Source organism: Scyliorhinus torazame, chromosome 9 (assembly GCF_047496885.1).
Source record: "Scyliorhinus torazame isolate Kashiwa2021f chromosome 9, sScyTor2.1, whole genome shotgun sequence".
Classification (NCBI taxonomy): Eukaryota; Metazoa; Chordata; class Chondrichthyes; order Carcharhiniformes; family Scyliorhinidae; genus Scyliorhinus; species Scyliorhinus torazame.
Genome location: NC_092715.1, coordinates 150,206,773 through 150,229,370, shown reverse-complemented (window position 1 = coordinate 150,229,370; position 22,598 = coordinate 150,206,773). Strand labels below are relative to the sequence as shown.

Here is a 22,598-nt window from a genome sequence, read left to right as displayed (position 1 = left end):
TAAAGATTATTTCATGACAACTTGTGTAATCCAGGAGATTGACATTCAGTGCTCTGATAGAACTATCCACCTAATTCCATTTCTTTGCTCTGCTCCCATAATCTTTACATTTTACTTTCCAAATATTTAACCAATTCTCTTTCAAAAGCTATTTGTTTTCTGTTTTCTACTGTTTCTGGAAGGTCTTCCCACATCTGAACAACCCTCATCTAAAATAATTCTCATAGCTAAATTTTGGTTCTTTTGGTGTCCTCTTGTTGCTGACTCGCTGACCAGTTTTTACCAATTTATCTTATCAACACCCCTCCATTTTGAACATCTCCAACAGATCTACGCCAAACACCTATGTTTAGTGAAACAGAAATCACCTTTTAACTAAAGTCTCTCATCCCCAATTTGATCTTCATAAATATTCCTGCTGTCCCCTCTTAGTATTGACATCATTACTGAAATAGGGCCCTCAACAAAGGGCACAATATCATAAATTAGGCCACCTGTTGTTTCTATAGGTTTAGCATTTGAATTAAATGATTTCTATTGTTGGGTGTTGGATACCATTTTAATGAAGCCTTAATAGTTTTAAGTAGGTTAGCTGTATTTACTAACTACAAGAACTATGTGTATATATACAGTAAAGGGTTCAAGCTAGGAGCTGTCTCCTTGATTCCTGTGCACATGGCCCTGTCCAACACTAGACTGACCCCCTAGGTATGGGTTACGTGTTCTCTTAAATCATTGTGTGGGTAGAACTATACTCAGTCCCACATTAACCCTACATGTGCCAGACCCTTTAAACTATAATTTCCCCACTCGATGTTTACAGTAATGAAAATAATTTGGTTATTCTTCATAAATTACTAATTCATTTCACCAATGGCAGAAGGTTGAAAGGGCTTTAAGATAGTTAGAATTCAGAATTCTTAGGTCTACCCGATGAATGGGATAAAATGTTCTGTTCCAATCACTCTCAGGTCTGTGTGGTCTCACGGCTAAAGGATTGTTAAATAGCTATATTTTAAATATTCTGCAGCAAGGAAATACAACAAATAGAAAGATAATATCACAGTATAAACATTTTGAAAATTTAAACTGATATCTTTATCAAGTGAACCAGCTCTTACAAAACCAACAAATTAGGTATAATCAGTTTACTTTCAGAAAGTGCAAATACATACCAACGGCTCCTCCCACCAATGCTTTTACACCCAAGGCCATTCCTTCCATGAACTCCTCAGGTCCTTGAATTGCTCCCTGAGGAAAAATAATTTAAAATAGTTTAACAATTTCTATCTTATTCTGGATTTTGTATTAATAGTCACTTTGGTTACTGGTGCTCAATTATGGAGTAAATTAGACAGCAACTTACAGTATCTACTTAGGCGCAATAAAAAGTGGAAATAAGAAAGTTGTTTATGGAATTACTCTGCTCTTCAATAGCTTTGTTATACCTATACCTTGCCAAAAGACTCCGCATTGAAATAAATAAAGCGCAAGACATTGTTGCACTTGGCCACCAGATACTTAACAAACAAAAAAAGGGCTTGTGCATTCAGGTGCAAGTGAATTTTAAACAGCATGATAAATCTTGATTATTACCAAGCAACATATCTGGCACTGAAAATTCACTGTTGTGAGAGTGGAATCTCATTTCTTTAGATTTTAATTATTGTTGGGATTTAAAAGAAATTAAAATTAATTTTTATTTAAACTTCTGTCTCTTGCTCTTGCTAAATCCCATCTTTCACGCTCTCACTTTGCTTGCGGTTCATGCTTTTACACTGAATTAAATATTTAATTCATTCTCCCTAGCTTAAGTTCTGTAGGGGTGATTTTGAGCCTGTGTTAGCCGTTAGCGTAAACAGCGACGCGGGCCCAAAATCTCACAAGGGTCAGGAAATGAGATCCTTAAGGGTGGGATCTCGTTTCCCCTTGTTCCACGTCCCTCGCCCATGTCGCAACAAGATTCCCGCCTTTTCATTTCAATACATATTAATAAATTTAAATCTCATTATAGGGCATCCTGCAATATGTTATACCCTCACTGAATATTTATATTGTGCCGACATGATATCTGCAAAACTTGAAGCTGTCAAGGGGAACCCACTGGGGGTGCAAGGATTAGTATAGCCCCCGGGGGAGAAGGACATGCCGGGGCAAGGTCAACCTGGACACTCAGGGGAGACCCATTGGGTTGCTTCGAAGATTGGGGGGTGTCCCCAATGTTTGTGGTCGGGGTGGACGGAGGGGGGGGGGGGAAATGGTTCGCACAGGAAGGGGTGCTCTTTATAAATGGCTCACAGATCTCTGTGGAGCCTGTATTTCTGTTTCTATTAGCTCTCGTCTCCCCCAGAGTGATGCCAAAAATTAAGTCCCCAGGTTCTTTGAAGGGGTAACCAAGAAGGTAGATGAGGGCAGTGCGGTTGATGTTGTCTACATGGACTTTACCAAGGCCTTTAACAAGGTACCGCATGGTAGGTCATTGCAAAAGGTTAAATCTCACGGAATCTAGGGGGAGGTAGAAAATTGGATACAAAATTGGCTGGCAGAGAAAGAAGTGGTTGTGGAGGGTTGTTTTTCAAACTGAAGGCCTGTGACCAGCGGTGTGCCTCAGGGATCGGTGCTGGGTCCACTGTTATTTGTGATATATATAAATGATTTGGATGAGAATATAGGAGGCATGGTTAGTAAGTTTCCAGATGACACCAAGATTGGTGGCATGGTGGATAGTGAATACGGTTATATAAGATTGTAACAGGATCTTGACCAATTAGGCCAGTGAGCCGATGCATGGCAGATGGAGTTTAATTCGGATAAATGTGAGGTGGTGCATTTTGGTAGATCAAATCAGGGCAGGACCTATTCAGTTAATGGTAGGGAGTTGGGGACAGTTACAGAACCAAGAGATCTAGGAATACGGGTTCATAGCTCCTTGAAGGTGGAGTCGTAGGTGGACAGGGTGGTGAAGACGGCATTCAGCATGCTAGGTTTTATTGGTCAGAATATTGAATACAGGAGTTTGGACGTCTTGTTGAAGTTGTACAAGACTTTGGTAAGATCACTCATGGAATACTGTGTTCAGTTCTGGTCACCCTATTATAGGAAGGATATTGTTAAACTAGAAAGAGTGCAGAAGAGATTTACAAGGATGCTACCAGGACTTGATGATCTGAGTTACAAGGAGAGGCTGGGACTCTTTTCCCTGGAACATAGGAGGCTTAGGGGTGATCTTCTGGAGGTTTAAAAAATAATGAGGAGCATCGATTAGGTAGATAGTTGACATCTTTTCCCAAAGATAGAGGAGTCTAGAACTAGAGGGCATAGGTTTAAGGTGAGAGGAGAGAGATACAAAAGAGACCAGAGGGGAAATTTCTTCACAGGGTGGTGAGCATCTGCAACAGTTGCCGGAGGCAGTGGTAGAGGCGGGTACAATTTTGTCCTTTAAAAAGCAGTTAGACAATTACATCGGCAGGATAGGTATAGAGGGATATGAGCCAAATGCAGGCAAGTGGGACTAGCTTAGTGATAGAAACTGGCCGGCATGGACCAGCTGGGCCGATGGACCTGTTTTCATGCTGTAAACATCTATGAATATGACTCTACGATAGGTGAATTGGCCACACTAAATTTCCTCCTAATTGGAAAAAAAAAAGAATTGGGTACTCTAAATATTTAAAAAAATTAATGACAAGCAACTTTCTTTCAGCACTGATCTCAGGCATGTAGTATTATGTACAGAAACTGAAACTTGTAGTAAATATGGACATAGATGGGTCAGATAATACTGTAAACTGAGTGATCTATTAATGCCTTCACAACTGAGAAAATTGGCACCAGCTTATGACATAACTTATTCTTTATTATATTTACAAGTGAAGGTTAATGACCTATTTTACCGCTACTCGATTGACAATTACATCATTGATTGTCAACTACTATAATCAAGTCATGGTTTAACATTCAAGTAAAATTATATTTATTGCATTATATGTTCCAGGAAAATGCAAGTTCCAATGTTTACAATTCAAGGCACAACACAATGAATATAACCAAGAGATTCTCTGTGGGAAAGGAAAGAAATTTGAAGTGCATGTTAAATTTGACAGTTCTTGCATGTGTTTATAGGGTAATGTTTATTGCAGAGGATTCCACAAAGGAGATAGAGTTGAACAACAGTGGTACAATTAACCAATAAAATAAAGAACATTTTAACTATCATAGGCCTGATTTTTTAGGATTGCGGGGTTTGAGGAGTCAGCAGGGAACACATCCCCACCGATTCCAGCACGCATGATGCCATTTCATGCTCTAAAAAGATTGACAGAAAGTTGGACTTCTGTCTGTAACCAGGAGTGTAAAATTCTGGCCATAGTTACTGAAACAGAAAATGCTGGAAAACCTAGCAGGTCTGGCAGCATCTATGGCGAGAGAAACAGAGTTAACGCTTCAAATCCAATATGACTCTTCTTTTAAGAGTGATATTGTACTCAAACTATTAATTCCATTAGTCTAACATTTTGGATTCCCAGCATCTGCAGTATTTTGCTTTTATTAGAAATAGTTACTTTATCGACTCCTATTTAGGGAGTCTTCTGTAATAAGATATTGCCTATAAATTGAAAGTAATATTTGGTAAACATTTGCAGATTCTATTACATATGTACACATTATGAAATAAAGTAAAACTGCTATATAAATGCTACACAGAAACAAATCATGACATAAAATATAGACCGCAGAAAATGTTAGAAATTCACAAGGTTATGGGGCTGGATTCTCTGCCGACGGGATGCTCCATTTTGCCGAAGCCCGGAGGTTTCCCGATGGCATGAGGCTGCCCTACAATGGGAAACCCCATTGACCAGCCGGCGTAACGGTGCATCCTGCTGGTGTGCCGAAACAGAAATGTGGCGCGGCGGGGTGGAAAATCCAGCGCATGGTATCTCTCAAGGGAAAATATAAGCGGACATTTTGAATCTCACACTTTAACAGAACTGCATACTGAAAGATAAACATTTTAGAAGTGATGGAATAAAGGGGTGAAAGGGACAAGTGATACCCCACAGAAGAAGTTAATGGGTTGCATAATCTGCAAAAACCTCCATTTCCGTCACAACAGAATGCACAGGAGATCAGGGGAAATTCTTCCAGAAGGCACAAGAGTGATCACAAAGCAGCCGGATGGTCAGAGAAACCAACTGCTTCACCTAGGTGCTTTCAAGAAGGAAATCATGTGATTCCAATCCCACATAGAATCATAGAATTTACAGTGTAGAAGGAGGCCATTCTGCCCAGCGAGTCTGCACCGGCCCTTAGAAAAAGCACCCTACTCTACGCCTCCACCTTATCTCCATGACCCACTATCCCCACCTAACCTTTTGGACACTAAGGGGCAAGTTAGCATGGCCAATCCACCTAACCTGCACATTTTTGGAATGTGGGAGGAAACCGGAGCACCTGGAGGAAACCCAGTCAGACATGGAGAGAAAGTGCAAACTCTCCACACAGGCAGTCACCCGAGGCCAGAATTGAACCCGGGACCCTGAAGCTGTGAGTCAACGGTGCTAACCACTGTGCCATCATGCCACCCACATTAATGTGATTGACTCACATCAATGTGATTTGACTTTTAACTATTCTATTAAGTTCCCAAAATGACACTTTGAAATCGCGCCCAATGGCTTCCATTTTCCCAAACTGTCATTCATTCATCAACATGTCAAAGCCAAGAGAGATAGTGGTAAGATAGAGCTGGAAGCTCTCAGCATACTTATGCTAACATTGTGCTCTTGGATGTTGTCACCGAGCAGCAGCATGTAGATGAGACAGAGGAGGTGACTAGGGATAGATCCTTGGGAGTCACCAGAAGTAACAGTGCAGCAATGGGTAGAGAATAAATTGAAAGTCATACTCTGGTTATGATTAGATAAAATTGAAGCAACACTTACCCAAAGGACTATTAATTTTGTCCTGAATTGTCATTTCTAAAACCTTTCCCAAATAATTGCTGGGTTTAACTTTAAAACCTTTTTTGGATAAGAGTGTAACGTCTGTAATTTCCTAATCCTCTGAGTCCTAGAAAGTTTGGAAAATTGCAGCCAGTGCATCTGCAATTTCCACTCTCACTTTCCTCAGTCCCCTTAGATGTCTCTCATCTGTCTTGGTGCCTTTTGCACTAAGTACCAACAGCCTATCCAAGGCTTCCTCTTTATCAATTTTAAGCCCTTCACATGTCTGAACAACCTTTGCTTACACCTGGCCAGCATTTTCTTCCTTGGTAAAAATAGATGCAAAGTACTGCACCGATGGGCGGCACGATTGTACAGTGGTTAGAACTCCAGGGCCCAGGTTCAATTCTGGCCTCGGGTTACTGTCTGGGTGGAGTTTGCACTTTCTCCCCTTGTCTGCGTGGGTTTCCTCCGGGTGCTCCGGTTTCTCCCACAGTCCAAAGATATGCAGGTTAGGTGGATTGGCTGCGCCAAATTGCCCCTTAGTGTCCAAAAAAGGTTCGGTAGGATTACTGGGTTTCGCATATAGTGTGGAGGCATGGGCTTAAGCAGGTTGCTCTTTCAGGGGCCGGTGTAGACTCGATGGGCTTTTTGCACTGTAAATTCTATACTCATTTCGCACTTCAGCTGTTCCCCTGCCTCCACGTATAAAATATTTTTTGGTCCCTAATCGGCACCACTCTTCCATTTACCACCCATTGCTATTTATATGCCTATAGAAGCATTTTGGATTTTCTGTTCTGGTGTCTGTCAATCTCTTCTCATACTCTCCCTTTGCTTCTCTTATTTGCTTTTTCAATTCCTCTCTGAACCATCTGTATTTGGCTTGGTTCTCAACTGTATTATCCATCTGATATGTCAAAAAGAAAGTTTTTCTGCTTCATCTCAATATCAACCTTTTTCATCATTCAAAGAGCTTTGGAATTGTTTGTCCTACCTCTCCCCTTCATGGGAATATAACCTGATCATATACAAACTCTTTTCTTTAAAGTTAGTCCATTGCTCAGCTACAGCTTGCTAATTTTTGATTCCAATTTAGCTGCGTTTAATACGCTCTTACCATATTGAATTTGGTTTCCTCATAATTAAGTATTCTTATTTGGATTGCTCCTTCACCTTTTTTGTCAACCTAAACCTAATGATAACAATCACTGTCCTCTAAATATTACCCTGCTTACACTTGATCCACGTGGCTGACCTCATTCCCAAAATCCAAGTCCAGCAATGCATCCTTTCGACCAAAGAGAAAATGCTGGAAAATCTCAGCAGGTCTGGCAACATCTGTAGGGAGAGAAAAGAGCTAACGTTTTGAGCGCTTTGACAAAGGGTCATTTAGACTGGAAATGTTAGCTCTTTTCTGAGACTTTCCAGCATTTTCTCTTTGGTTTCAGATTCCAGCATCCACAGTGATTTGCTTTTATCCAATGCATCCTTTCTAGTTGGACTGGAAACATACTATGTAGCAAATTCTCCTGAACACACTACACCAAGTAATGTTATTGCACCTTTCTGTTTATGACCTTTCACTCTACAGATTTTTCCCTTAACCATTCTGGGACATCCTCTTTCTCCAGCACTAAAACTTTCTCCTTAATCAATACATCTACCCCATCTCCTTTCCTCTTTCATGAACACCTTATATCCAAGAATAGTGACTACCCAGTCCTGTCCTTTTTTGAGCCAAATCTCGTTCATTGCCATATGGATTTGTGCACCTGTAGCTCACCAACATTATTTAATACACTCTATGCATTCACATGCAAGCACTAATTTAGACTTTCTTACTTTCCCTCTTACGCTGAATCCATTTAATAACTCACTATTTCCTAATTCAGTATTATCTGTCTCTCTGGATATCGTTTCCAGCTTGATATTCCTCTCCAATACTCCCTCTTTTTTCCCCACACCTGTGCCCAGTTGGTTTACACTCTCCCCAAAAGCAGTAACAAATTGTCCTGCAAGGAAATTGGTTCCGGTTTTGTTTAGATGCAAACCTCCAGCCTGTACAAATCCAATCTCCCTTAAAACTGATGCCAACATTCTAAAAGTATAGAGACCTTCCTATTGCACTAGCTCTTCAGTCACATATTCATCTGTTCAATCCTCGTATTCCTATATTCACTTGCGTGTGGTACAGGGACTAATACTTTTGAGATCCTACTCGTTCATTTCCTACCCAGCTCCTTAAATTCTAAATGGAGAAGCGCAACACCCTTTTTTACCTAAGTCATCAGTTTAGGTGAACCATTACCACTGCCCCTCGGGTGCTCTGTAGCCATTCAGTGACATCCTACACCCAGTACCATTCTGGATTCAGATCTATGGCCACAGAAATGCCCTCCTGTTCCTCAAATTTCTTATCACAATCACTTTTTCAGTCTTCTTCATGCCTCACTGCACAGCGGAGCCAGCCATGGCGCCATGGACTTGGCTCTGGCTGCACTCCCCAGCTGAATTACCACTTTCATCAGTAATCAGCACTCAATACAGGTTAGAGAGCGAAATAAACTCAAGAGGATTCCTGCACTACCTGCCTTTACTGCTTGGTGGCTACTCTTCCCCGTCTCCCTGCATACTCTTGTAGGTGACCACGTCTATAAATGTGTTTTCCACAAATCTCTCAACACAGTGACTCCAGCTTTTGCCTAAGTTACACTTCCTGAACATATGGCTATTAGGAATGGGTGGCACAGTAGCACAGTGGTTAGCACAGTTGCTTCACAGCACCAGGGTCCCAGGTTCCATTCCCAGCTTGGTCATTGACTGTGCGGAGTCTGCACGTTCTCCGTGTCTGCGTGGGTTTCCTCTGGCTGCTCCGGATTACTCCCACAAGTCCCGAAAGACGTGTTTGTTAGGTGAATTGGACATTCTGAATTCCCCCTCAGGATACCTGAACAGGCACCGGAGTGTGATGACTAGTGGATTTTCACAGTAACTTCATTGCAATGTTAATGTAAGCCTACTTGTGACACTAATAAAGATTATTATTATTATGTCCTGGAGTCCCCACATTGAACAGATGTGCTTCCAGGACTTGGAGCTGCCCTGCCATTATTATTTTTATTAGACAATTGAACTTATGAAAAAAAATCATCAGCGACTCACTTCTCTTCTGTTATCACTTAAATATAGGGAAGTTAATTGAAATGCTTTACTTAACATTTATTATAAAACAAAAAAATGAAAAGTTTAATTTTCCAGTTCCTTAGACTAATTCCCAAACTTTAGAGAACGGGGAACAAAGAACTCATGGCATTTGATGTCATTGTTATTTTTATTTTCTTCCTTCAGTGATCATTACCTGCTTCACATTCATCCCAGATGGATAAAATGCCAGAGGAGTAATGGTCCAAGCCAAGATGAGGCAAGACCCACACAGCCACCACAATGGTGTGGGCAAGGTAAGTGATGAAAGGCATAACTAGCCAGGGAGGGTTTATTAAGGGGAAGGAGTAAAAATGGAAACATCGCTGAGCGTTAAGGCTGTAATGTCAAAACAATTAACCACATTGAAACATATAAAATTTAATCAAGTAATTTGAAAATCTAAAAACATTGTTTATTTTCGAAAATTAGAAATGGTTCGAAAGAACCAAAGATAATACATGACGAATAAACAAGCCATACTAATTACTGATGTGACGATTAGAGGTGCTAGGAAAATTGGATTATAAATGTGATGGGCAATTTAAAGGTTAAAAGCCTGGGATTCAAATGTGTTTGTTTAAAAATAATTCTGTTTGCAGAACCTGGATGGTTTTAGCAGTCAGCAGAGGAACCTGATGAAGGAATATGTTTTTCAGTCTCAGCTTAAGGGCTGTGGTTTGACTGGGGAGGTCCCTGGGGAGTTAATGTGCTTTTATAGCCCGCAATGTGCCTTTTTAGCCCACAAAAATCATTTGTTTGTTTTTGCTTGGGAGAGATGAGGTAATTACTGAGTGGAGACAAGGAACGCAGGGACACATTTTGAGAAGCTGTGGCGAGGCAGGTTTGGAGAAAGTTGTGGAGACTCAGGGTTTTGGAGAAAAGGCCTTGGGATGTGTGGTCTGATCTGGCAAGCCTTGTGTGTTTTTAGACCACAGATAAAGGCAGTTTTCTTTTCCAGTGGGATGGGGAAAAAAAGAGTGCTAATATTTTAAAAGCAGAGCCTTCTTGTCCGAAGACAAGGAAGAGTATGAAACAACCAAGTTGAAGCAGCTATTTAAAGATAATCAGCCAGAGTCTGAAGGAATTGTAATAAGAGTCAGAATCTATTCTGTACCACAAGTATTACTCTGCGTGCTGTTAATTTTAGGCTGAATTAAGAACTGTATGTTTATTTACTTGTTTTGGAATGGGAAATTTTATATTTGTGGTAAGCGATAATTGTAAACTGTTCTTTTTTGGCTGTGAAGTTAAAAGTTTAATGTTATATTTATAATAAAGGTTTTGTTTTAGAAACACCAAAGCCCTATTTTTGTTCATGCAATCACTCCTGGAGCGAATCATTCTTTCTGCACAGTCTTAAAATAAACTAAAATATTGGGGTTTCGGTCCAGTATCCTAGCCACTGTTAGGGTCTGGTCTGGGATTGTAGTATTAGTTGAATATTGAATCAGCTCCTAAAGAAGTGAAATTCACAAAAAGTTTGCTGTTGAAGATTTAAGTAAAATTTTCAGTTATTTACAAGTTTATAAAAATATACATGCAAAAACAGCAGTATATTTTACAAGTTTAAAAAAAAATTATCTGTGCCTAAAGTGACCCTGCTGAATAGTGCACATATTAAGTAGTTTTTAGAATGCAATCTGACCTGATAAGGTTCATAGAAAAATGCTTCCACTCCTTCTGATAAATCTCTGATTAAGCCAAAAGGGTTGCCCAAGACATCTAGTCCAAGAACAAGAACATACAATTGCTTGATTGCCTACAGGGAGGGAAACACAATTGTTTAAGAATTTACAAGTTAATAGAATAAGTACCTGTCCTGGGAAAAGGAGGATTGTTTAGTAATAGCACTATTAAAAATTGCATTTCAAATATAGAACATACCTGTTTGGAATAATGGCGGATTACCTCCCACTGAAGTTGTTGTGTAGTATAAAACTGATAGTTGATTTCAAAAAATGCAAGCCTGCAAATAATAGAGAAATTGAATACAATGACAAAAGATTTATTTATTCTTCACCATATTCTTTAATGTGTAGTTCCTTGTAAATGTTAAATAACACAAATCTGTAATGATTAGATTGAAAAGTCAAAACCTTTCACAATTAGCTCAGATTTCTGGGTACTGAATGCCCCTTATAGGTTTAAAAACACAAATACTAACCCTTAAATTATTTTTGAGGAAACTTCCCAGGCATACATCTCAGATAATACTTAGATATTTGATAAACCATGTAAAATAAAACTACTTTAGGGCTGAACTGTTACACCCCGATGGAGCAAAAGCAGAGGCGGTTGGTGTAGGAATTCATGCTGCCAGCTGCTGCATTGGTTTCCTGACTCAATCCTGCTCCCAGGGCTATCTACCAGGCACAAGTCAGAGGTGTCATGGGAAGCTCCTCACTTGCCTGGATAAATGCAGCCCCAACAACAATCAAAAGGTTTGACAAAATCCAGGACAAAGCAGCCAGTTTGATTAGCACCCCATCCACAACCTTAACTATTAATTCCCCGAGCCGTCCGGTGGGAAGTTGCACATTAGGTGGCTCTCCTTCCACGAACCGAAAATAGGCACTGTCACCTGAAATAGCCCACTAATATTGTTATAACCTGCCTACTTACCATTGGCTGGGGACGAATGACAATCCCACAATCCTGTGGGAGTATGAGCTTCCCCAATGAGGGGGGCGGAGAAACCATTAGTAAACTCCTAGTATAAATAAAGCTGGCCAGTTTAGGAACCAGCAGGAAGGAGTGTGCAGCAAGGGAAGTTGCTGCTGCTGTTATATATACACATGTTATTGTAAATAAATGTTATTACTTTGTATCCTTAAAACTCGTGCTGGATTCTTCGTGGCCCTCACAAAAAAATATGAAGGAAAAAACATCCCCACATCTCAACCAACACTGTGAAGGGAAATGCCAAACAACAGCCACTCCAGAGGTTGTTTAGAAACTAGAAGTGGAAAAAGCCAGAAGCAAATGGCTGAGCCAGCAGACGCACGAGGTGGTGTAACTCGGGCCTCACCAAAACGAGAAGGACCGACCCGCCGCACAAGGAGCCACCTCACACCGATGGATGGGTGGAGGATGTTACTCTCAAGGGAACTGAGAGAATGCTTCCGGTGGCGGCCTTATTTGGTAGCTCCCGCTCATGGTAGACCTTTGGGGACCTTTTTCCCCGATTTATGGGGGATTTGATCGACAAAACAGGTGATTGGTGAGGTAGAGGAGAAGGATTCCTCACCAGTGTATGGATTCGTGGACCAGACGTGGACTGAAAAGGAGAGATCGTTGGTCGAAGAAGGGAGTGGCGCCTGCAGCACAGAAAAATATGGCGAAGCGACAGGGACTGGGATTGCTGGCCCAGTGGTCAATGGAACAGCTGGTGGTATTTCTCCAGGAGAGCTTTGCTCAGCAAAGAAAAGAGTACTTGGATTCGATTAAGATGGGGATTGACCGGGTGGAGCAGAGATTGGAAGCCCAGAGCCAGGCAATCCAGAAAGTGGAAGAGGCAGTTGCTGACCATGATGACCAGCTAACCGCGATGTCGGTGGACATGGGGCTGATGAAGGACCACCAGAAAAGGCTGCAACGGAAAGTGGAGTATCTGGAGAACAGGTCGCGCAGGCAGAACCTGAGAATTGTTGGCCTCCCGGAGGTCAGCGAGGGATCGGACGCAGGGGCATATGTGGCGCATATGTTTGAGAAGCTACTGAGGGAAGGAGCGTTTACTCGGCCCTTGGAGGTGGACAGGGCGCACAGAGCGCTGAGGAGGATGCCACTGAAGAATGAGCCGTAGAGGGTGATGGTGGTACGAATGCACCGGTTCCTGGACAAGGAACAGATCTTGAGGTGGGCCAGGCAGACGAGGAGCTGCAAATGGGAAGATAACGAGCTGCGTAATTACCAGGACTGGGCGGAACTCGCAAAAAGGGAGAGTTTCAATAAAGTGAAATCGACCCTCTTTAAGAATGGAGTGAAGTTCGGCATGCTGTACCCAGATCGTTTGTGGTCACTTACGAGTGCCAAGAATTTTAGTTTGGATTGCCAGATGAGGCGGTGAACTTTGTTAAGGGCAGGGGACTGGCAGGCGATGCAGGACATTGAACTTGGGGGTGAGTAGTTGTGTTCTTATTATACTGCTAAATGTCTTTTCTCTGGGCTTTGTATGTATTGTTTTGCACTAAGTTTTGGACCGTTGCTCAGTTTTGTATGCGGGTTAACGTTTTTCTTAATGGGTGATGGTGGGTGGAATTTTCTTTGTTATGTTTGTTGGGATTGCTATATTTTGCATATGTATGTTCGAGCGGTGAGGGGGAGGGAGGAAAATCAGTCGGGGTAGGAGTGGAGGCACACACGTACTCCACACTCGGCGGGGGGTGGAGTGGGAAATCAGGGGGGAGCCCCTGCCAGCAATCGGGTGGGGTGGGGCTGAAATCGTATTGAGAGTTTGGGGTGCACCGCCTGCCCCCACCCACTCCAATCTCTTGAGGAGTGGGACCTGTCACCCTTCTCCGATCCAGCGAAAACTCCAATCCTCTTTTAAAAATGTACTAGGTGCCACTGAATAGCACCAAAAGCCTGATACTGATTAAAAAGAAATTCTAAGCCAATGAATGGCATGTGAACATCACTCCTAGCGCCAGATGGAATCACTCCAGTTTAACCGCTGGTGGGAGCACTTATTCAGCAAACAGAGAATCGCGTACCAGTAGGTCTATTTGTACAGACAAACACTCCTGCTACCTTAAGCTTGCATGCATGCAGATAAATGACAATCAATGGAATAACTATCAGATCACAATTTCAATTTATTCTCTAACTAGAAGGAGAGAAAGTATGATGACTTTCAAATTGAGGGACTTCAAATGCATCAAATCCTGAATTCAAAATGATCAGATATGACCTCCAAACATTCCTCCTTTTGGCAGTTGTCTTAAATGACATTGTATTGGCTCTTGGAAATGGGTTATATTTTTAAAAATAAATTTAGAGTACCCAATTATTTTTTCCCAATTCAGGGGCAATTTAATGTGGCCAATCCACCTAACCTGCACATCTTTGGGTTGTGGGGTGAGTGTACAAACTCCACATGGACAGTGACCCAGGGCTGGGATTCGAACCCGGGTCTTCAGCGCCGTAGTCCCAATACTAACCACCGCGTCATGTGCCGCCCCTCGGACATGGGTTATATTTGAAGATGAGGAAGAAGTTCCCCCAGATGCCTCAAGTAATATTCCTACATTTATCATTACTAAATGAAAAATTAACCAGATGGTTGTCTAACTGCTATTCCCGAGTTCTTGTTGGATTGCAAATAGCTGCCATTTTTGGCCAGACGACAGTTAATTAACTTCAAATTAATTTATCTCACGATAAATGAGATCATGAGATCGGCATTAATGAAAAATACTTGTATGTTTCTTCAAGATAATAACTGGGCACCTGGGAAATAGCAAACATCTGACCGGTATTAGAGCAAACAGAATATAAACTCAGTTGGTGACCCATAATTAATGTTTGCTGACTCAATAAGAATTGGCAAGAATTAAAGAAACTTGCAGAACCAGAGAACATGCAATTCTCAATATTTCTATTTGAATATTTTAAAGTAATTGAATGATCAAAGAAACCCGGCATGAATTGTATTACTTTTCTTTATAATAATCTTTATTGTCACAAGTAGGCTTACATTAACACTGCAATGAAGTTACTGTGAAAAGCCCCTAGTTGCCACTTTCTGGCGCCTCTTCAGGTACACAGAGAGAGAATTCAGAATGTCCAATTCACCTAACAGCACGTCCTTTGGGACTTGTGGGAGGAAACCGGAGCACCCAGAGGAAACCCACGCAGACACAGGGAGAACGTGCAGACTCCACACAGACAGTGACCCAAGCCGGGAATCGAACCTGGGACCCTGGCGCTGTGAAGCCACAGTGCTAATCACTGTGCTACCGTGCCGCCCATTTATTCTAGCACATGTAGATGAATTATTGACCCTGTTTTCACTCCATAGTCCCCATTCCAATTCCATTTCCAACTCTTTCTCCCACTTTTGTTTTAATTCTTCAATCTGTGTTCATCAGCCATCTGTAAATGTTAGCAGGGTTCTCAACTCCCAAATCAGCAGTTTATCAAGTAGCTTGTTATCGGGTAGTAGAGGGAAAGAGGACAACTCCTTTTTCACCAAATTTCGTAATTGAAGATATTTAAACTTCTCCTCCTTCTGCATTTTGTATTTTTCTCTCAATTCTTCAAGCTTTGCATATTTACCTTCCAAGAATAAGTCTTTTACTTGTCTCAATCCCTCTTTATGCCACTGTTTAAATGTTATATCCAATCTTGTCATGGTGAATCGGTGTTTTCCATAAATAGGGGCTTGCATCACCATGTCTCCCAAACCAAAATGTTGTCAATTCAAGATAGCACATCGAGCCCAAATGACACAAGAAAGAATGAGCAGATTCTTAACAGTAGAAGATAAATGTGGGAGGTGTAAAGGAGGACAAGCTAACTACGTTCACCTGTTCTGATCATGTCCACAAGTAGTTTTGGACATCGGTGTTGAAAACATTATGAAAAATTGCAGAGGTGAAACCTCTTGAAGCAATTTTTTGAAATATCAGGACTAATAGAAGGGAAAAGAGCCGATGTGGTAGCCTTTGCCACAATGATTGCCGAAGGTCAGTTTTATTAGAATGGATTTGGGGGAGGGGGGGGGGGTTTAATGGAAATAAGAGAAAAAAATCTCAAATCAGGAGGATTTTATTTTGTTTATTTTATTAATGATTGATTGTTTACATGTTGTTATGTTATATTTCTTATTTGAATAAAAATGTATTTTAAATAGTCTGGCAGGCTTTGTTTTAGTATTTTGCCAAAGATTGAAAATGTAGAAATTTCAAACATGAACAAAAATTAATTATACCCAAGAATCAGACACCAAATTAAGGGGGCAGCTGCTGAAGCACCATAAACCATGTTTAGAATAATGGGAAGCTGAAAAAAATAATTTGGCCTATATGTACATCAGCTATGAAATCAAAAAGATGACAAGCAGGGTAAAGAACTCGATACTTGACCTCAGTCAATTGTTACGACCAGGCTGGAGTGTGCAATTTGACTAGTCCCACTACTCAGAGGTCGCACCATTAGTTCAAAAGTTTAATTCGCTGACCATAATAGCCAATTGTTTAGCTTCACCACTATTACCCAGAATAAAAGAGACTGTAACCAGACTTTTTTCAATTAACAAACTTAACATTTATTATAAAACGGTCTTGTCAACTAGAAAGACAAACCTTATTAACATAGAGTATGAAATATGCAAGCATACCAATTACTCTTTTTAGATACCCCAAGCATCATAGACAGACACACACATGCGCACGCAACACAAAAATAAAAATAGAAGAGCTCTGCCAAAGGTTAAAAGTCAGTGATTCAAGGATTGGATTGGATTTGTTTATTGTCACGTGTACCGAGGTATATTTCTGCGAGCAGCTTAACAGATCATTAAGTACATGGGAAGAAAAGGGAATAAAAGAAAATACATAATAGGGCAACACAAGGTATACAATGTAACTACATAAGCACCGGCATTGGATGAAGCATACAGGGTGTAATGTTAATGAGGTCAGTCCATAAGAAGGTCATTTAGGAGTCTGGTAACAGCGGGGAAGAAGCTGTTTTTGAGTCTGTTCGTGCGTGTTCTCAGACTTCTGTGTCTCCTGCCCGATGGAAGATGTTGGAAGATTGAGTAAGCTGGGTGGGAGGGGACTTTGATTATGCTGCCTGCTTTCCCCAGGCAGCAGGAGGTGTAGATAGAGTCAATGGATGGGAGGCAGGTTCGTGTGATGGACTGGGCGGTGTTCACGACTCTCTGAAGTTTCTTGCAGGCCTGGGCCGAGCAGTTGCCATACCAGGCTGTGATGCAGCCAGATAGGATGCTTTCTATGGTGCATCTGCAAAAGTTGGTAAGGATTAATGTGGACTTGCCAAATTTCCTGAGGAAGTATAGGCACTGTTGTGCTTTCTTGGTGATAGCGTCGACGTGGGTGGACCAGGACAGATTTTTGGAGATGTGCACCCCTAGGAATTTGAAACTGCAAACCATCTCCGCCTCTGCCCCGTTGATGCTCACAGGGGTGTGTACAGTACCTTGCTTCCTGAAGTCAATGACCAGCTCTTTAGTTTTGCTGGCATTGAGGGAGAGGTTGTTGTCGCTGCACCACTCCACTTGGTTCGCAATCTCCCTCTTGTATTTGGACTCATCGTTATTCGAGATCCGGCCCACTATGGTCATATCGTCAGCAAACTTGTAGATGGAGTTGGAACCAAATTTTGCCACACAGTCGAGTGTGTACAGGGAGTAGAGTAAGGGGCTAAGTACGCAGCCTTGTGGGACCCGGTATTGAGGATTATTATGGAGGAGGTGTTGTTGGTCATTCTTACTGATTGTGGTCTATTGGTCAGAAAATCGAGGATCCAGTTGCAGAGTGGGGAGCCAAATCCTAGGTTTTGAAGCTTTGATATGAGCTTGGCTGGGATTATGGTGTTGAAGGCGGAGCTGTAGTCAATAAATAGGAATCTGACGTAGGAGTCCTTGTTGTCGAGATGCTCTAGGGATGAGTGTAGGGCCAGGGAAATGGCGTCTGCTGTGGACCAGTTGCGATGGTATGCGAATTGCAGTGGATCAAGGCCTTCTGGGAGTATGGAGGTGATGCGCTTCATGATCAACCTCTCGAAGCACTTCATTATGAGTGAAGTCAGGGCCACCAGACGGTAGTCATTGAGGCACGTTGCCTGGTTCTTCTTTGGCACTGGTATGATGGTGGTCTTCTTGAAGCAGGTGGGGACCACAAGAGTGGAGTAGTGACAGGTTAAAGATGTCCGCGAACACAGTGGATTCCTTGAAATGGTGCCTGGGTTATATGTTTTGTCTCTCAGCGCTGATCTTCAAAACAATCAATGATTCTTGCACTGTTTTTCAGGCAGACTCAAGGATCACTTGCAGGTACTTAACTCCAACATGTAGAGCAACTTAGAAGTAGCTTATATTCACTTCTAGTTGTGGAACAGCTCTGGACTCCAAAGAAAGAATTATTTTCACAAGCAGTTGATCCTTCTCAAAGCAAAAGCAAGACTAAACCAACTGTTAAATAATGTTTTTCAGGTTTTTTCCAGAGCCACAAACTACCATTTGATCCCTTTTGTACACAGTCCAACAGGTTCAAGAGGTTAAAAGCAAATTACTGTGGATGCTGGAATTTGAAACCAAAGAGAAAATGATAGAAAATCACAGCAGGTCTGGCAGCATCTGTAGGGTGGGAAAAGAACCAATGTTTCGAGTCCAGATGACCCTTTGTCAAATACGTCTCTGTTCCCATACCAGCCTCCCCGAACAGGCGCTGGAATGTGGCGACTAGGGGCTTTTCACAGTAACTTCATTTAAAGCCTACTTGTGACAATAAGCGATTTTCATTTCATTCTTCAATGACAGAGTTAAAAATCTGGAACTCCCTACCTAATAGCACTGTGGGAGTACTTATGCTAAATGGATTGTAGAGATTCAAGAATACTGCTGATCACCGTCTTAAGAAAACTGGTGATGGGCAATGAATGTTGACCATGCCAAATTCCTACATCCCATGAACAAATAAAACAATAGCACCTTAAGGATGCTGGTCCAAAAATTTTATAAAACCATACAAGTAAATCACATACTTGAAGACAACATCTTGTACATCAGTGAGAGTTGCTCCAATACTTTTTAGCAAAAAGTTCAAAGACTGCAGTGGGATTACTTCTATTTCTTGCTGTTTGTTACTTTCTTCTCCTCCAGAACTGATAGAGAAGCTCAAATGCAGCTGCAAGAAAATAAACATTAATTCAGGACAATGATAATCAATGTTACTCTTTGCAACAATATTGAAATTTAGAAATGCTATTCAAATAATTTTGACAGTAACAGAATTGAGACAGAAAATGTAGCTCTAGCTGATCTGCAAATAACTGAATTTAAAATCTATGCAATTGACACTCTTGGATTATTTTTCATTTTGACCTGTCAATTTGGCACTCAGATTGTCCGCAATGCCAAGCAGTCCTGTGTCCTCTAACTAATATTTTTTTCTCTAATATTTAGCTTGCTGGATATTTCTCTAATCCTGCTACAGGATTAAGTGTTACTTGCACCACTTGAATCAATAGATTTGCTTTGAAATCTTTCTGCAAGAGATTATCTCAAAGGTCAGAATATATCATGATCTGCATGTTGTATTATAAAAAGTATAATTGAAATCAAACTAATATAATTACAGATAATAATAGCAGAGATGCAAATTTATTATTTTCCAAGTAAAAAGACCTGGCCATGGTATAGCAACTATTGTAAAACAAATGTATTCTGGTCCTGCTTTATTTGTTTGTTCTATTTACAATTTTAAATTGGTATACATTGAATACTTCAAATATGACCCAGTGGTACTATTTTTCAGCAGCTTCTAGAAAACAACAAATGATTTCTGAAACATGTGAAAGAATAGTAGCGAAGGGTATCTAAAAATCAGTTGCTTGTTCCCCTTGATTTACTGCAAGTTTAAGCGAGATATCGGAGCAAATGAAAACATTCTGAAATATAATGCATGCTTTGTGGCCTGGAAACACAAAGAAAAAATGAGGGCCCAAGGAGGGCAGAAGAAGAAATAACGGAAACTCAGTGTGTATTTGGAACAGATTCTTAGAATACATTAAGGAACCAACCCGGGAACAGGCTATTTTAGATATGAGGCTGGATTCTCCAGTCCTCCGGCGTGTGTTTCTCAGCAGCTCATCAACCGTTGGTGCCGGAATTCTCTACTCCTGCTGCTTGTCAATGGCATTTCTCATTGGAACTACCCCACGCTGCCGAGAAACCCTCGGGCGGGAGTGCGCTGTCAGTGGGAACAGAGAATCCCAACAACCGGAGAATTCCGGCCATGGTAATATGCAATGAGACAGGGTTAATTAACGATCTGGTAGTAAAGGATCCTCGAGGCAAGAGTGATCATTGAATGAAAGAACTTGCTAGGTTCTTCCCGGAGGTGGAGGATAGATGTAAACGGAGCCAAGGAGGCCCGGCCAACCATGCCCACATGTTCTGGTCTTGCCGCAGACTTCCGGGGTACTGGACAGCCTTCTTCGAGGCAATTTCCAAAGTGGTGGGGATAAGGATGGAGCCATGCCCGAAAGTGGGTTTCAGACCAGGCAGATCTATTCCTGGGGAGGAGGGCAGGCGCCCTTGCCTTTGCCTCCCTGATCTCCCGCCGTAGAATCCTGTTCGGCTGGCGGTCAGCAGCACCACCCAAAGCTGCAGACTGGCTGTGCGACCTCTCGGAATCTCTCCAAATGGAGAAAATCAAATTCGCCATCCAAGGGTCAGACGACGGCTTCCACAGAACATGGGAGCCATTCATCCAATTGTTCCGGGACCTGTTTGTGGCCAACGAACAAGCAGAAGAATAGCCATGTAGCCAAGAATCACAGGAAAGTAGCCAAAGCATGAGAGGGAGAGATAGACCGGGAGAGAGGGGGTGGGGGGTGGGGGGGGGGGGGGGGGGGGGGCGGGAACAGCTAAACCTAAGAGGAAAGAAAGGCGAACCACAGGAGGGGGGGGGGGGGGGGGGAGAGAGAGAGAGAGAGAGAGAGAGAGGGGGGGCAGAAGCGAGGGGGGGGGAAAGAGGGAAGGGACAGGGAACAAGAGAGGAGGACCAGGGAGGTGGGGGGGGGGTGGTGGGGAGAGGCAGAGAAATGACAGCCGGAAGGAGGGCACGGGATACGATAACAGACTTGGCATCTACAGGAACAGAGAACAAGGAGAATACAGGCGAAAGACGGGAGGAACGGCTGAAGCGGACGTGGGCGCGAGGCGACAATGGCAGCGAGATCCGTCCGGGAGAAGCAAGAGACAACACCAACACCAAACCCATTCGAATACTGTCCACTGTAATTGTTTCTCCGGCACTCAAAAGTATATCTACCTCCACAGTCTCCAACCACCCCCCCTCCCTCTCTTCCCCCTCACAAACAGTCGCCTACTTATGTGTTGTAAATAATTTTGCCAGTTGTACGGAATTGCTGCTGTTGAGCTGGTGCACAACACCCTACCAGGTATTCTATTTTATTTTTTATTTTATTTTTTATCATTACTTTTTTTTTGGTATGTTTGGATGTGCCCTTCTCTTATTTATATATATATATATATATATATATATATTCCTTATTCTGTGTATTTAACAGTAAATATACTTTGTTCAAAAATCCAATAAAAAACATTTATAAAAAAAAAATGAAAGAACTTGGGTCTGAAACTAATGGGCGGGATTCTCCCAACCCGGGGGCGGGCCAGACAATCCCCGCAACCGGGCCACGCCGCCCCGACACACAATTCTCTCCAGCGCGGAGAATCGGCGCCATTGGCGCCGGAGTATTTGGCGTGGTGCCGGTCGCAGGCACCATCGGGCCCCCGATTCTGGGCCCCGGGATGGGCTGAGCGGCCGCTCTAAGAAGACAGAGTCCCTCCGGCGCCATCCACACCTGGTCGCAGCCGGCGGGAACTCTGCGCGCAGGGTCTGGGGGGGGGGGGGGGGGGGGGGGTGGGGGGGGGGGGGGGGGGGATGAGGGCTCTGATGGGGCCTGGCCCGCGATCGGGGTCCACCAATTGGCGGGCCGGCCTCTCACTCCCCGGGCCTATTTTCTTCTGTGCCGGCCCCTGAATTCCCGCGTCATATTGCATCGGGGCCCGCGCTTTGAGGGAGGCCACCGCACATGCGCGGGTGGGCGCCGGCACCACTGCGCATGCACGGATCCCGTGGCGCACAGTTCGCACCGGGATGGGAGGCTGGAGCGGCGTGAACTGCTCCAGCGCCGGGGGCCAGAATCGGTACTCCCAGCAGAGTGTGGACACTCTGCCACCAAATGGGAGAATCCTGCCCAACGTCTTAAAATAAAGGCAATTATCAAGCTGCAAAGCCAGGGTTGGATAAAGTGGATGGGAAAATAGCCAAAAAGATAACACAGTAGTTGAAGTGGCAGACATTTCAGGAGATATTTGATAATTCCAAACGATGGAGTAAAATTGGGAAAGTAAGACACTACAGGAAGGATGAACCATCCATGGCTAACTAAGGGAGCCAAGGGTAGTATCAAATTGAAAGGAACGGCATACAATGTGTTGAAGGTTAGTGGCAGGCCAGAAGATTGGAAACATTTTAGAGACCATAGACAATGACCAAAAAAGGAAGATTATGAGAGCAAACTAGCAAGAAATATAAATCGACAGTGAGAGCAGCGATACGTATACAAAAAGAAAACGGCAGCTAAACAATGGTCATTTAAAAGATGACAGCAGGAAAGAAACAATGAGAAACAAGAAACCATCAGAGACTTTGAACAAGTCTTCAT

The 22,598-nt window shown here is 42.6% G+C and overlaps 1 protein-coding gene across 5 annotated transcripts in view; it reads right to left on the bottom strand.

The window, feature by feature from the left end:
* The window catches only part of vps13a (vacuolar protein sorting 13 homolog A), a 753,359-nt gene that overhangs the window by 146,073 nt on the left and 584,688 nt on the right, over positions 1 to 22,598 (bottom strand). For all 5 annotated transcript variants that reach the window (XM_072516625.1, XM_072516626.1, XM_072516627.1 and 2 more), the window contains 4 exons: positions 18,882 to 19,024; positions 11,037 to 11,118; positions 10,798 to 10,911; positions 1,176 to 1,251 (listed from right to left, as the gene is read on the bottom strand). In XM_072516625.1, the coding sequence (XP_072372726.1) occupies positions 1,176 to 1,251; positions 10,798 to 10,911; positions 11,037 to 11,118; positions 18,882 to 19,024 (415 nt within the window). The remainder of the gene's footprint in view (positions 1 to 1,175; positions 1,252 to 10,797; positions 10,912 to 11,036; positions 11,119 to 18,881; positions 19,025 to 22,598) is intronic.